Here is a 15,497-nt window from a genome sequence, read left to right on the forward strand (position 1 = left end):
AGTGGGAGAGTGAGTCGGTAGGGAGGCACTATTTTATGTGTCAGCCTTCGATTAAAAATAAGAGACTCCTCTCCTCATCCTGTCGTAAGGATCAAGTCAAATTGATTAGATTGAGACTGGGGCATTGTGGGTTGGCAGCATATTTAAAAGTGATTGGAAAACATCTAGATGGGTTGTGTCAGTGTGGTCAGTTGGAAAGTGTTCATCATGTTTTAATGTACTGTCCTATGTATTCTAGTGATAGGTGGAAATTGTTTAAAGATTTGTCAGACTGTGGATTGACTGAGTTTTCTTTTAGGTCAATTTTTTCTGAGGGCAGTTACTCGCATTTAGTGGACAAAGCTGTGATTAAGTTCCTCCATTCCACCAACCTCTATTTGAGAGTCTAACATAAGATAAAGTATTTAACTATTACCTGTGGGGGGCAGCATTATGCTACGCCAGCGTATAGCCTGCCGGAATCTATTAGAAGAAGACGAAGAAGACGTCGCTGCACGTACGGTTGGCATGTGTGGAGAGCCTGTTGTTAGCTTAGCCGATAATACGTTGATTTTTATGCAGGCTTTTTGTTGAAAAAAATATTTTGAGACGTAAAGAAAGTATTTCGACCTGTGACGTTTGTAGCCCAGCGAAATGGACGTTGGAGAGCTCCTGAGCTATCAGGTAGACATTTAATTCTGTTCCTCGGTGTCTGCGTTTGAGGAAAGTGTAACTTGGCTAATGCTAACCTCTCCAGCTATTTCACACTCTGTCACAGTGCCAGCACTTACTTAAAAGTTGTTTTTTCCTCATTTAGTCTGTTAAATGCATTACTGTCGTCCAGTCCTGCATGACCCAATATCAAGTTTTTCTTAAATAATTACCGCTAGCAACTATTGTTATGTAGCAGCCGGAGGTATTGAATTAGTTTGCCTCAGTTTACCCACAGAACGGCAGAAATCAGCAAATTGAATTATGCTTCACAGGAAAATGTCGCTGAAGTGCTTCTGCTTGTTTTTAGAATTAGCCGTTACAGAGATTTGACGAATTGTTTCTGCAATTCAGAAGTGTTCTTAAGCAAATTCTTCACACAAGTGACCAACCCATCATCATTACAATGTTAACTCTGTGTTTAAAAATAAGACGAAGATTGATTAATGTGTCAAATTGACATGTATCCTAAACTAGCTAGTTCAGCCTTTTCAAAAGTTCAGATTTTTTTCAATCTGAATAACTGCTGTTCTTTAAAAACTACTTTCATGTCATCTACATTCTTTAGATAAATTAATGCAGTCAGTTCTGTTTAACTATTGTGTTTTCTGTTTACTGACCTGCAAGGGCTATTATAAATTGTGTGTGTGTGGTTTTTTTTGTCTGTTTTGTGCAACTTATAATTCAGTCTTTATAAGACTGCAGCATTCTGTTTGCAGTATGCAATTTCCTACATCCCTGACCTACATCCTTACATGTGTAATTTTCTTTTACAGCCTGATAGAGGAGCAAAGCGTCCTAGAGAGGAGAATGGAGCGGCAGCAGGTGTAGAGGAGGACTTGAAAGGAGCAAAGCAGCAGAAGGGGTTGGGTGTCAGGGAACTCGCCAGACAGCGTGAAGCAGCAGGAGTCGATGAAGATGAAGGTGATGTGAGAGATGCTGAGGAGCTCACAGGCAACAGGAATAAGATCCTGGAAAAACTGATGGATCACGATGAAGAAGAACCTGAGGTGGGTGAAGGGAAATAAGACTACAAATCTACATGCCACATGCAAAAACTGTTTTTTTTTTAAATACAAAAACATTTTAGTGTCTATAATTTGGATATTTGGGATTTGACCCATGTCCAAACAGAATTCTGGTATCAGGTATCTGGAATCAGGTTCTGTGTAACCTTTCCTACAATGCAGATTGGCAGTTTAATATGAATACCCCTGATGAATTTTACTTAGTGACAATTATTATTATTATCTTAGGATCTGATCTTGACAGATTTTGAGTTTAGCTAAAAGATGTGAACACAAGTTTAAATTTGTCATGAGAACCGGGTGTCGGGTGAGGCAGATGTCTTTGCAGGAGAACAAAGCTCCAACTTTTTAGGGTACTCGTACTTGTTACTTGCATTGTAAGGATCATTTGGCCCCTTTCCTGAGTGTGATCCAGTGCACAGCTGTCTTCACTGTGGACCTCAACAACTAAAAAAAGCCAAGGAGATAACCATCTATTACTTGGCCATAACAGTGGCCGCTTGCTTGCCTCTACTGGTGGTTGGCTCTCACTGCGGTATTGTATCACTTCCTGTTCCGGAGCACAGCGGTGTTTTTCTGTATCTGTTAGCTGTTTAAGCTGCGCAGTTAGATTGATCTAGTTATCTAGATTACGATTTGTTTCCCAGTGTAATCTTTACGTGTCTTAACTAAAGCACTCCGTCTGCTGAATCACCTCTAAATTATTTACACATTATTCACTTTGCGTGTTTTTAGGAATCCGCTAGCTTAGCGTAGCTACTAGCTCTTAGCCGATTTAGCATGGCGGCTTCTCCTGTCTCTCCCGCACTTTTCTGCTCTGGGTGTGAAATGTTTAGTTATTCCTCGGCCTCCTTTAGCAGTAACGGTACTTGTAATAAGTGTAGCTTATTCGTGGCTTTGGAGGCCAGGCTGGGCGAATTGGAGACTCGGCTCCGCACCGTGGAAAATTCTACAGCTAGCCAGGCCCCTGTAGTCGGTGCGGACCAAGGTAGCTTAGCCGCCGTTAGTTACCCCCTGGCAGATCCCAAGCAGCGGGGAAAGCAGGCTGACTGGGTGACTGTGAGGAGGAAGCGTAGCCCTAAACAGAAGCCCCGTGTACACCGCCAACCCGTTCACATCTCTAACTGTTTTTCCCCACTCGACGACACACCCGCCGAGGATCAAACTCTGGTAATTTTCGACTGTTTTGCGAAATGTGAAGTTAGCGACACCAGCAACCATAGTCAGTTGTCTTCCGGGGGCCAGAGCAGGCGACATTGAAGGAAATTTGAAACTGCTGGCTAAGGCTAAGCGTAAATTTGGTAAGATTGTAATTCACGTCGACAGTAATGACACCCGGTTACGCCAATCGGAGGTCACTAAAATTAACATTAAATCGGTGTGTAACTTTGCAAAAACAATGTCGGACTCTGTAGTTTTCTCTGGGCCCCTCCCCAATCAGACCGGGAGTGACATGTTTGGCCACATGTTCTCCTTGAATTGCTGGCTGTCTGAGTGGTGTCCAAAAAATGAGGTGGGCTTCATAGATAATTGGCAAAGCTTCTGGGGAAAACCTGGTCTTGTTAGGAGAGACGGCATCCATCCCACTTTGGATGGAGCAGCTCTCATTTCTAGAAATCTGGCCAATTTTCTTAAACCCTCCAAACCGTGACTATCCAGGGTTGGGACCAGGAAGCAGAGTTGTAGTCTTACACACCTCTCTGCAGCTTCTCTCCCCCTGCCATCCCCTCATTACCCCATCCCCGTAGAGACGGTGCCTGCTCCCAGACTACCAATAACCAGCAAAAATCTATTTAAGCATAAAAATTCAAAAAGAAAAAATAATATAGCACCTTCAACTGCACCACAGACTAAAACAGTTAAATGTGGTCTATTAAACATTAGGTCTCTCTCTTCTAAGTCCCTGTTGGTAAATGATATAATAATTGATCAATCAATCAATCAATTTTTTTATATAGCGCCAAATCACAACAAACAGTTGCCCCAAGGCGCTTTATATTGTAAGGCAAGGCCATACAATAATTATGTAAAACCCCAATGGTCAAAACGACCCCCTGTGAGCAAGCACTTGGCTACAGTGGGAAGGAAAAACTCCCTTTTAACAGGAAGAAACCTCCAGCAGAACCAGGCTCAGGGAGGGGCAGTCTTCTGCTGGGACTGGTTGGGGCTGAGGGAGAGAACCAGGAAAAAGACATGCTGTGGAGGGGAGCAGAGATCGATCACTAATGATTAAATGCAGAGTGGTGCATACAGAGCAAAAAGAGAAAGAAACAGTGCATCATGGGAACCCCCCAGCAGTCTACGTCTATAGCAGCATAACTAAGGGATGGTTCAGGGTCACCTGATCCAGCCCTAACTATAAGCTTTAGCAAAAAGGAAAGTTTTAAGCCTAATCTTAAAAGTAGAGAGGGTGTCTGTCTCCCTGATCTGAATTGGGAGCTGGTTCCACAGGAGAGGAGCCTGAAAGCTGAAGGCTCTGCCTCCCATTCTACTCTTACAAACCCTAGGAACTACAAGTAAGCCTGCAGTCTGAAAGCGAAGCGCTCTATTGGGGTGATATGGTACTACGAGGTCCCTAAGATAAGATGGGACCTGATTATTCAAAACCTTATAAGTAAGAAGAAGAATTTTAAATTCTATTCTAGAATTAACAGGAAGCCAATGAAGAGAGGCCAATATGGGTGAGATATGCTCTCTCCTTCTAGTCCCCGTCAGTACTCTAGCTGCAGCATTTTGAATTAACTGAAGGCTGCAGCAGGATGAATATGTTAGTTTAAATGAGTCAACACCCCCGAGTCACACTAACTGTCAGAATGCTCGTAGCACGGGCCGGGGCGGAGGATTAGCAACAATCTTCCATTCCAGCTTATTAATTAATCAAAAACCCAGACAGAGCTTTAATTCATTTGAAAGCTTGACTCTTAGTCTTGTCCATCCAAATTGGAAGTCCCAAAAACCAGTTTTATTTGTTATTATCTATCGTCCACCTGGTCGTTACTGAGAGTTTCTCTGTGAATTTTCAGACCTTTTGTCTGACTTAGTGCTTAGCTCAGATAAGATAATTATAGTGGGCGATTTTAACATCCACACAGATGCTGAGAATGACAGCCTCAACACTGCATTTAATCTATTATTAGACTCTATTGGCTTTGCTCAAAAAGTAAATGAGTCCACCCACCACTTTAATCATATCTTAGATCTTGTTCTGACTTATGGTATGGAAATAGAAGACTTAACAGTATTCCCTGAAAACTCCCTTCTGTCTGATCATTTCTTAATAACATTTACATTTACTCTGATGGACTACCCAGCAGTGGGGAATAAGTTTCATTACACTAGAAGTCTTTCAGAAAGCGCTGTAACTAGGTTTAAGGATATGATTCCTTCTTTATGTTCTCTAATTCCATATACCAACACAGTGCAGAGTAGCTACCTAAACTCTGTGAGATAGAGTATCTCGTCAATTGTTTTACATCCTCATTGAAGACAACTTTGGATGCTGTAGCTCCTCTAAAAAAGAGAGCTTTAAATCAGAAGTGCCTGACTCCGTGGTATAACTCACAAACCCGTAGCTTAAAGCAGATAACCCGTAAGTTGGAGAGGAAATGGCGTCTCACTAATTTAGAAGATCTTCACTTAGCCTGGAAAAAGAGTCTGTTGCTCTATAAAAAAAAGCCCTCCGTAAAGCTAGGACATCTTTCTACTCATCACTAATTGAAGAAAATAAGAACAACCCCAGGTTTCTTTTCAGCACTGTAGCCAGGCTGACAAAGAGTCAGAGCTCTGTTGAGCTGAGTATTCCATTAACTTTAACTAGTAATGACTTCATGACTTTCTTTGCTAATAAAATTTTAACTATTAGAGAAAAAATTACTCATAACCATCCCAAAGACGTATCGTTATCTTTGGCTGCTTTCAGTGATGCTGGTATTTGGTTAGACTCTTTCTCTCCAATTGTTCTGTCTGAGTTATTTTCATTAGTTACTTCATCCAAACCATCAACATGTTTATTAGACCCCATTCCTACCAGGCTGCTCAAGGAAGCCCTACCATTAATTAATGCTTCGATCTTAAATATGATCAATCTATCTTTATTAGTTGGCTATATACCACAGGCTTTTAAGGTGGCAGTAATTAAACCATTACTTAAAAAGCCATCACTTGACCCAGCTATCTTAGGTAATTATAGGCCAATCTCCAACCTTCCTTTTCTCTCAAAAATTCTTGAAAGGGTAGTTGTAAAACAGCTAACTGATCATCTGCAGAGGAATGGTCAGTGACCATTTGAAGAGTTTTAGTCAGGTTTTAGAATTCATCATAGTACAGAAACAGCATTAGTGAAGGTTACAAATGATCTTCTTATGACCTCAGACAGTGGACTCATCTCTGTGCTTGTTCTGTTAGACCTCAGGGCTGCTTTTGATACTGTTGACCATAAAATTTTATTTCGGAGATTAGAGCATGCCATAGGTATTAAAGGCACTGCGCTGCGGTGGTTTGAATCATATTTATCTAATAGATTACAATTTATTCATGTAAATGGGGAATCTTCTTCACAGACTAAGGTTAATTATGGAGTTCCACAAGGTTCTGTGCTAGGACCAATTTTATTCACTTTATACATGCTTCCCTTAGGCAGTATTATTAGACGGCATTGCTTAAATTTTCATTGTTACGCAGATGATACCCAGCTTTATCTATCCATGAAGCCAGAGGACACACACCAATTAGCTAAACTGCAGGATTGTCTTACAGACATAAAGACATGGATGACCTCTAATTTCCTGCTGTTAAACTCAGATAAAACTGAAGTTATTGTACTTGGCCCCACAAATCTTAGAAACATGGTGTCTAACCAGATCCTTACTCTGGATGGCATTACCCTGACCTCTAGTAATACTGTGAGAAATCTTGGAGTCATTTTTGATCAGGATATGTCATTCAAAGCGCATATTAAACAAATATGTAGGACTGCTTTATTGCTTTTACGCAATATCTCTAAAATTAGAAAGGTCTTGTCTGAGTGATGCTGAAAAACTAATTCATGCGTTTATTTCCTCTAGGCTGGACTATTGTAATTCATTATCCGGTTGTCCTAAAAGTTCCCTGAAAAGCCTTCAGTTAATTCAAAATGCTGCAGCTAGAGTACTAACGGGGACTAGAAGGAGAGAGCATATCTCACCCATATTGGCCTCTCTTCATTGGCTTCCTGCTAATTCTAGAATAGAATTTAAAATTCTTCTTCTTACTTATAAGGTTTTGAATAATCAGGTCCCATCTTATCTTAGGGACCTCATAGTACCATATCACCCCAATAGAGCGCTTCGCTCTCAGACTGCAGGCTTACTTGTAGTTCCTAGGGTTTGTAAGGCTCCTCTCCTGTGGAACCAGCTCCCAATTCAGATCAGGGAGACAGACACCCTCTCTACTTTTAAGATTAGGCTTAAAACTTTCCTTTTTGCTAAAGCTTATAGTTAGGGCTGGATCAGGTGACCCTGAACCATCCCTTAGTTATGCTGCTATAGACTTAGACTGCTGGGGGATTCCCATGATGCATTGAGTGTTTCTTTCTCTTTTTGCTCTGTATGCACCACTCTGCATTTAATCATTAGTGATTGATCTCTGCTCCCCTCCACAGCATGTCTTTTTCCTGGTTCTCTCCCTCAGCCCCAACCAGTCCCAGCAGAAGACTGCCCCTCCCTGAGCCTGGTTCTGCTGGAGGTTTCTTCCTGTTAAAAGGGAGTTTTTCCTTCCCACTGTCGCCAAGTGCTTGCTCACAGGGGGTCGTTTTGACCGTTGGGGTTTTTACGTAATTATTGTATGGCCTTGCCTTACAGTATAAAGTGCCTTGGGGCAACTGTTTGTTGTGATTTGGCGCTATATAAATAAAATTGATTGATTGATTGAACTAAATTATGTTCTATGGATAACCACGAGGGAATATTATCCGACGGCTCTAAATCATGATTCATCTGCCAGTATACCATCACTGTCATATTAGCGGCCCAGTAATAATGTTGGAAGCATGATAGGCCTAAACCCCCACATTCCTTGGGTTGTTGGAGATGTTTTGATATTCTGTTTGTATCCCCAAGTAAAAGGCATAATAACAGAGTCAATTAGTTTAAAATAAGATTTTGAAATATATACTGGAATGTTGTGAAATAAATAAAGGAATCTTGGCAAGGAGACCATTTTGATCGTATTTATCCGACCAATCAGTGACAAAGGTAATGTTCTCCATTTTTATATGTTCTCTTTTAAAGAACTTAGTCTTTCATCAAAATTACGTTTGAAGAGAGAGTTTGGATTTTTTGTAACAATAATTCCTAAATATTTAACAGTCTGATATTTTAAATTGAGTGGAAGCCACAAATAAAGGATCCATGTCTGCTGTAAGTATCATGAGTTCACTTTTCTGCAAATTTATGGTATACCCAGACACTGCTCCAAAACTATTTATTAGGTCTAATAATTTTATCTGATATAAAAATAGCTGTCATCAGCATAGAGCGATATTTTATGATCAATTCCACCGATTGTTATGGGTCTAATGTCTAGGTTTTCTCTGATGCTGAGGCTAGGTTAGTCTCATCTCTGTCAGGCTTGAGGAGTCTCAGAGCCTGTATAGGACTTGCTTTGTTTCTCTCTGTTAAAGAAAAGTTACTTGTGCCCTTTTCAAACTTGACACATGGAGTTAAATTAGAGGTACACTGATAGCACAAAGTGCATTTCTAAAATTGGGCTCAAATTCAGTCTGGTTCATTCTTGAGTCATTATAAATGTTCCCCAGTTGCTCTTGAAGTCCTGAAGTATTTTAACTGTGAAGCAAAGAAAGCAGTGAATATACAACAAAATGTAATGTCATAAAGTCAGAATGTAATTTCATAATCTGTCATTATGTAAAGTATCAGAAGTTTTGATGCATTTCCTTTGAAGGGAATTGTGCTCCATTTCCCTGGTTGTATAAATATTTGGCTTTTAGCCTGCTGACATAATTATGTGACCCTGTTGTCTATTTGTTGTTATTACAGCGTCTTTCTCAGTAAAGACCTTTCACGTGTTTTGTTTTCTTCTTGCCATCTTTTCTTAATTTGTTCCCTCTTTTGTACTAATCAAACAGGCTGAGCCAGTGGATGAGAGTTCAGTGAAGAAAATGATCCTGACCTTTGAGAAAAGGTCTTACAAAAACCAGGAATTGAGGATTAAGTTTCCAGACAATCCAGAAAAGTAAGCCCATTAATGATAACTCACTCTCTTTGTTATATTTGATGATTTCATTTAATTGTATTGTTGTAATGTTCCTTCAAATGTTTGCATTTTTTAAAAATTCAGATGCTTCCAAATATTAAGCACAGTTGCTGTGCCAATTGATATTTCTATTTCGGGGTTTAATTTTCTGAACCAGACTCACTCAACACATTATTTTTCCAAAATTTATTCAAATTAATCTTTGCTTTGTCACGGTTAAACTTTGTTTTATCTTTTCTTAAACAAAGACATACAAAAGATTAACTGTTTTTTAAAAATGATGTTGAATTTTATGTTACTGAGACTTCATTGAAGTCAACCAAGTGTAGATCCAAACCTAATGAACAAAACTGATCACATCTCAAACCATTTGCATGCATAAAAAAAATCCCCACGTTTAAATAGCTTTTATGGTGAAATGTTCAATACTGATTAATCCATATACTGTATTTTCTGGAGTATGATGCATTTTTCAACAGTTTGAGAGGTACTGTGACTTACACTCCAGTGTGACTTACATACAAAAAAATTACAATTCACAACCACAAATTTTCTTTACTGTTAAAATGAGAAGCACACTGTTAAACTGTCTTTTTTTTATTTAAAAAAACAAGAGTGATGAAAACTTTCCATCAGGGCTTGATTACTTTCAGCACATGTTTTAAAACTTAGTCAGGTCACACTTAAAGGGTTCTTTATATGAACAGTTGTCATGGTGTTACTATTTTGAGCTTTTACTCATGTCGTGCTCCAGATAAAGTACAATTTGCAGTCATGCTCACTTCAAAGGAATAAATATGAATAAATATCTTGATCAAACAGGAAAGAATGCTGTCTGACACAAAGTACTGCGCCATAACAATGCAGAGGAACAGATGTTCACGTCTGTGTGTGTGCACAAACGAACAAACGGTCATGTCTGTGTGTGTACAATTGTTACGGCACAAAGAAACCAATGTTCATTTCCACAGCAGAGTAACAACATAAACAGTAAACAGATAAATGTTGCTGTCTGCTGATTCAAAACTTGACTTACTGTATGTGCGTTGGCCCGCTTTCTCACTTTGAGAAACATTCCACATCGAAAAGTAATCTACAAGAGGTCAGTGTTGGGCTGAAAAACTCACACTGATAATCCACCCTTAAACAAGAAAGAGGAAAAGTCCCAAACAGCTGACTCTGCTCTGGAAAGAGTCTCAAGTAAAACAGTCTGACCTTTGATCACAAAACGGGGTCCCAGTGGGTCCGTAGCTGGGAAGATCCACACAAAGAGCCCTGTGCCTGTCCAGAGGGAGAAACCACCTGCAAACTGGGGCTACTGGTCTGTGCCTTCAGTCAGCAGGAGAGGGGGAGGTGATGGGGCCATTGCTCCCCCAGCCACAGCGTGATCTCAGCTTCAGTTTAAATCAAATCAAATCAGTTTTATTCATATAGCGCCAAATCACAACAAACAATTGCCCCAAGGCGCTTTATATTGTAAGGCAAGGCCATACAATAATTACGTAAAAACCCCAACGGTCAAAACGACCCCCTGTGAGCAAGCACTTGGCAACAGTGGGAAGGAAAAACTACCTTTTAACAGGAAGAAACCTCCAGCAGAACCAGGCTCAGTGAGGGGCAGTCTTCTGCTGCGACTGGTTGGGGCTGAGGGAGAGAACCAGGAAAAAGACATGCTGTGGAGGGGAGCAGAGATCAATCACTAATGATTAAATGCAGAGGGGTGCATACAGAGCAAAAAGAGAAAGAAACACTCAGTGCATCATGGGAACCCCCCAGCAGTCTACGTCTATAGCAGCATAACTAAGGGATGGTTCAGGGTCACCCGATCCAGCCCTAACTATAAGCTTTAGCAAAAAGGAAAGTTTTAAGCCGAATCTTAAAAGTAGTGAGGGTGTCTATCTCCCTGATCTGAATTGGGAGCTGGTTCCACAGGAGAGGAGCCTGAAAGCTGAAGGCTCTGCCTCCCATTCTACTCTTACAAACCCTAGGAACTACAAATAAGCCTGCAGTCTGAGAGCGAAGCGCTCTATTGGGGTGATATGATACTATGAGGTCCCTAAGATAAAATGGGACCTGATTATTCAAAACCTTATAAGTAAGAAGAAGAATTTTAAATTCTATTCTAGAATTAACATGAAGCCAATGAAGAGAGGCCAATATGGGTGAGATATGCTCTCTCCTTCTAGTCCCTGTTAGTACTCTAGCTGCAGCATTTTGAATTAACTGAAGGCTTTTCAGGGAACTTTTAGGACAACCTGATAATAATGAATTACAATAGTCCAGCCTAGAGGAAATAAATGCATGAATTAGTTTTTCAGCATCACTCTGAGACAAGACCTTTCTAATTTTAGAGATATTGCGCAAATGCAAAAAAGCAATCCTACATATTTGTTTAATATGCGCATTGAATGACATATCCTGATCAAAAATGACTCCAAGATTTCTCACAGTATTACTAGAGGTCAGGGTAATGCCATCCAGAGTAAGGATCTGGTTAGACACCATGTTTCTAAGATTTGTGGGGCCAAGTACAATAACTTCAGTTTTATCTGAGTTTAAAAGCAGGAAATTATAGGTCATCCATGTCTTTATGTCTGTAAGACAATCCTGCAGTTTAGCTAATTGGTGTGTGTCCTCTGGCTTCATGGATAGATAAAGCTGGGTATCATCTGCGTAACAATGAAAATTTAAGCAATGCCGTCTAATAATACTGCCTAAGGGAAGCATGTATAAAGTGAATAAAATTGGTCCTAGCACAGAACCTTTTGGAACTCCATAATTAACCTTAGTCTGTGAAGAAGATTCCCCATTTACATGAACAAATTGTAATCTATTAGATAAATGATTCAAACCACCGCAGCGCAGTGCCTTTAATACCTATGGCATGCTCTAATCTCTGTAATAAAATTTTATGGTCAACAGTATCAAAAGCAGCACTGAGGTCTAACAGAACAAGCACAGAGATGAGTCCACTGTCTGAGGCCATAAGAAGATCATTGTAACCTTCACTAATGCTGTTTCTGTACTATGATGGATTCTAAAACCTGACTGAAACTCTTCAAATAGACCATTCCTCTGCAGATGATCAGTTAGCTGTTTTACAACTACCCTTTCAAGAATTTTTGAGAGAAAAGGAAGGTTGGAGATTGGCCTATAATTAGCTAAGATAGCTGGGTCAAGTGATGGCTTTTTAAGTAATGGTTTAATTACTGCCACCTTAAAAGCCTGTGGTACATAGCCAACTAATAAAGATAGATTGATCATATTTAAGATCGAAGCATTAATTAATGGTAGGGCTTCCTTGAGCAGCCTGGTAGGAATGGGGTCTAATAGACATGTTGATGGTTTGGAGGAAGTAACTAATGAAAATAACTCAATCGGAGAGAAAGAGTCTAACCAAATACCGGCATCACTGAAAGCAGCCAAAGATAACGATACGTCTTTGGGATGGTTGAGTAATTTTTTCTCTAATAGTTAAAATTTTATTAGCAGAGAAAGTCATGAAGTCATTACTAGTTAAAGTTAAAGGAATACTCGGCTCAATAGAGCTCTGACTCTTTGTCAGCCTGGCTACAGTGCTGAAAAGAAACCTAGGGTTGTTCTTATTTTCTTCAATTAGTGATGAGTAGTAAGATGTCCTAGCTTTACGGAGGGCTTTTTTATAGAGCAACAAACTCTTTTTCCAGGCTAAGTGAAGAACTTCTAAATTAGTGAGACGCCGTTTCCTCTCCAACTTACGAGTTATTTGCTTTAAGCTGCGAGTTTGTGAGTTATACCACGGAGTCAGGCACTTCTGATTTAAAGCTCTCTTTTTCAGAGGAGCTACAGCATCCAAAGTTGTCTTCAATGAGGATGTAAAACTATTGACGAGATACTCTATCTCACTTACAGAGTTTAGGTAGCTACTCTGCACTGTGTTGGTATATGGCATTAGAGAACATAAAGAAGGAATCATATCCTTAAACCTAGTTACAGCGCTTTCTGAAAGACTTCTAGTGTAATGAAACTTATTCCCCATTGCTGGGTAGTCCATCAGAGTAAATGTAAATGTTAAGAAATGATCAGACAGAAGGGAGTTTTCAGGGAATACTGTTAAGTCTTCAATTTCCATACCATAAGTCAGAACAAGATCTAAGATATGATTAAAGTGGTGGGTGGACTCATTTACATTTTGAGCAAAGCCAATTAAGTCTAATAATAGATTATATGCAGTGTTGAGGCTGTCATTCTCAGCATCTGTGTGGATGTTAAAATCGCCCACTATAATTATCTTATCTGAGCGAAGCACTAAGTCAGACAAAAGGTCTGAAAATTCAGAGAAACTCACAGTAACGACCAGGTGGACAATAGATAATAACAAATAAAACTGGTTTTGTGGACTTCCAATTTGGATGGACAAGACTAAGAGTCAAGCTTTCAAATGAATTAAAGCTTTGTCTGGGTTTTTGATTAATTAATAAGCTGGAATGGAAGATTTCTGCTAATCCTCCTCTTCGGCCCGTGCTACGAGCGTTCTGGCAGTTAGTGTGACTCGGGGGTGTTGAATCATTTAAACTAACATATTCATCCTGCTGTAACCAGGTTTCTGTAAGGCAGAATAAATCAATATGTTGATCAATTATTATATCATTTACTAACAGGGACTTAGAAGAGAGAGACCTAATGTTTAATAGACCACATTTAACTGTTTTAGTCTGTGGTGCAGTTGAAGGTGCTATATTTTTTCTTTTTGAATTTTTATGCTTAAATAGACTTTTACTGGTTGTTGGTGGTCTGGGAGCAGGCACCGTCTCTACCAGGATGGGGTAATGAGGGGATGGCAGGGGGAGAGAAGCTGCAGAGAGGTGTGTAAGACTACAACTCTGCTTCCTGGTCCTAACCCTGGATAGTCACGGTTTGGAGGATTTAAGAAAATTGGCCAGATTTCTAGAAATGAGAGCTGCTCCATCCAAAGTGGGATGGATGCCGTCTCTCCTAACAAGACCAGGTTTTCCCCAGAAGCTTTGCCAATTATCTATGAAGTCCACCTCATTTTTTACACCCCAGCCTGAAGGTCTTTGTCCCAAACTTCCAGTGTAGTGCCAGATCTGTCCCAATATGCGTAACATTCAGGATGCCTAACATTCTTTGTTGCAAAGAAATACCGTAACATGCTTTTTACTGGAAGACCACACTTTTGAATGACTTTGGATTTATTTATTTATTTATTCTGTTTGGAAGAAACCTTATTTGGATAAGATCCGCTCTTTAACAAGAAGATGAAAATTACCGTAATTTCTTCTTTTAATGTGCTAAAAAGGAGTTTAAATGACATTGTACGTTCACCTCACATATGATTGTCTGTTCAGTGTTTGAAAGAAGCAGTTCACTCATACTTTGTGCCCTTATAGTGATATTAATTAGCTTGTTAGCTGTGCCCCTGTGCCTTATAAATGAATAGTACAGTGATTTAATCCACAGTGATAAATGTGACATACTCTAGTGCGACTTATATATGTCTTTTTTTTTTTTTTGTTAAAGAGGCATTTTTGGACCAATGTGACATACGGTAACTAATTTGCGAGGGGAAAAAAAAATCAGTTTCATGGCACTTATTATTATTATTATTATTAATGATGAGAATAACAATGGCTAATAATTAGTATTAATTGCTTTTAAAATAAAATTGACAAATCTGTTTGGCTAACACGGTTAGAGGAACAGCAACATAATTGCAAATTAACTGTTATTATTAATACTGCAAATTATTTTTTAAAATAAAAACACTGTAGTACACAAATATTTAGTATGTCAAAACATTTACTGCTAGAATTTATTAGAGAGCATTTTTTAATGCACACCAGTCAACATGCATATTAAATAGTCTGCATTTCTCTGGTAGTTTTCCATCTGATGCAGATAATCAAATCACTTGAAATGGTCTCTCTCACTCACTCTCACTCTCTCTCACACACACACACCAGTGTCAATGTGCTGCCATGTAAGATGCTCAACTGCTCACTGGGTGCAACCTGAGGTTTGGAACCTTTGTGAGTTTTCCCAGTATCTTATCAATGATATTATGAGCAGATTTTCACATTTTAGTTGGTGTCAATAACACATTCTGTGTGGATTTAAACAACAAACTAGTACATTGTTGAAAAAAGTACCTACCGCAAAGATCAGTTTTAATTTCTCAGTTGCATCATTTTTGTCTCCGATGTATTGCTGCAAATGTAAATGAAATGTAAACTTTAGTCCCCCCCGTGCTTTGAAGTGCTGTTTGAGATTGAGAGGCATAGAGGAAGACTGTTTTGATCATTTCAGCCAGTTTATTATACACTAATGTAATGATGATAATAATGGTAAAGTTGAAGTTCAGTTTGTCATGAAATAAAGTGCGAAGGTTTGTATGGTTTCCCAGCATTTGAATATGGTGACTGGGATATGTCACCCCCATCTTCTGTATGTAACGGTAAAAGAAAGCTGTGATGCTGTTAAATAAGGTGCATTACACAAATGTAGGGAAAAATAACTAAATAAAAATGC

At 39.3% G+C, this 15,497-nt stretch overlaps 1 protein-coding gene across 1 annotated transcript in view; it reads left to right on the forward strand.

Annotated features, from left to right (window-relative positions):
- Positions 1–496: 496 nt before the first annotated feature.
- ctnnbl1 (catenin, beta like 1) overlaps positions 497–15,497 on the forward strand; it is a 193,300-nt gene continuing 178,299 nt past the window's right edge. Inside the window, exons 1-3 of the mRNA XM_034173303.1 lie at positions 497–663; positions 1,467–1,700; positions 8,842–8,948. Of these exons, the coding sequence (XP_034029194.1) occupies positions 634–663; positions 1,467–1,700; positions 8,842–8,948 (371 nt within the window). The 5' untranslated portion in view covers positions 497–633. The remainder of the gene's footprint in view (positions 664–1,466; positions 1,701–8,841; positions 8,949–15,497) is intronic.

Source organism: Thalassophryne amazonica, chromosome 6 (assembly GCF_902500255.1).
Source record: "Thalassophryne amazonica chromosome 6, fThaAma1.1, whole genome shotgun sequence".
NCBI classification, from domain to species: domain Eukaryota; kingdom Metazoa; phylum Chordata; class Actinopteri; order Batrachoidiformes; family Batrachoididae; genus Thalassophryne; species Thalassophryne amazonica.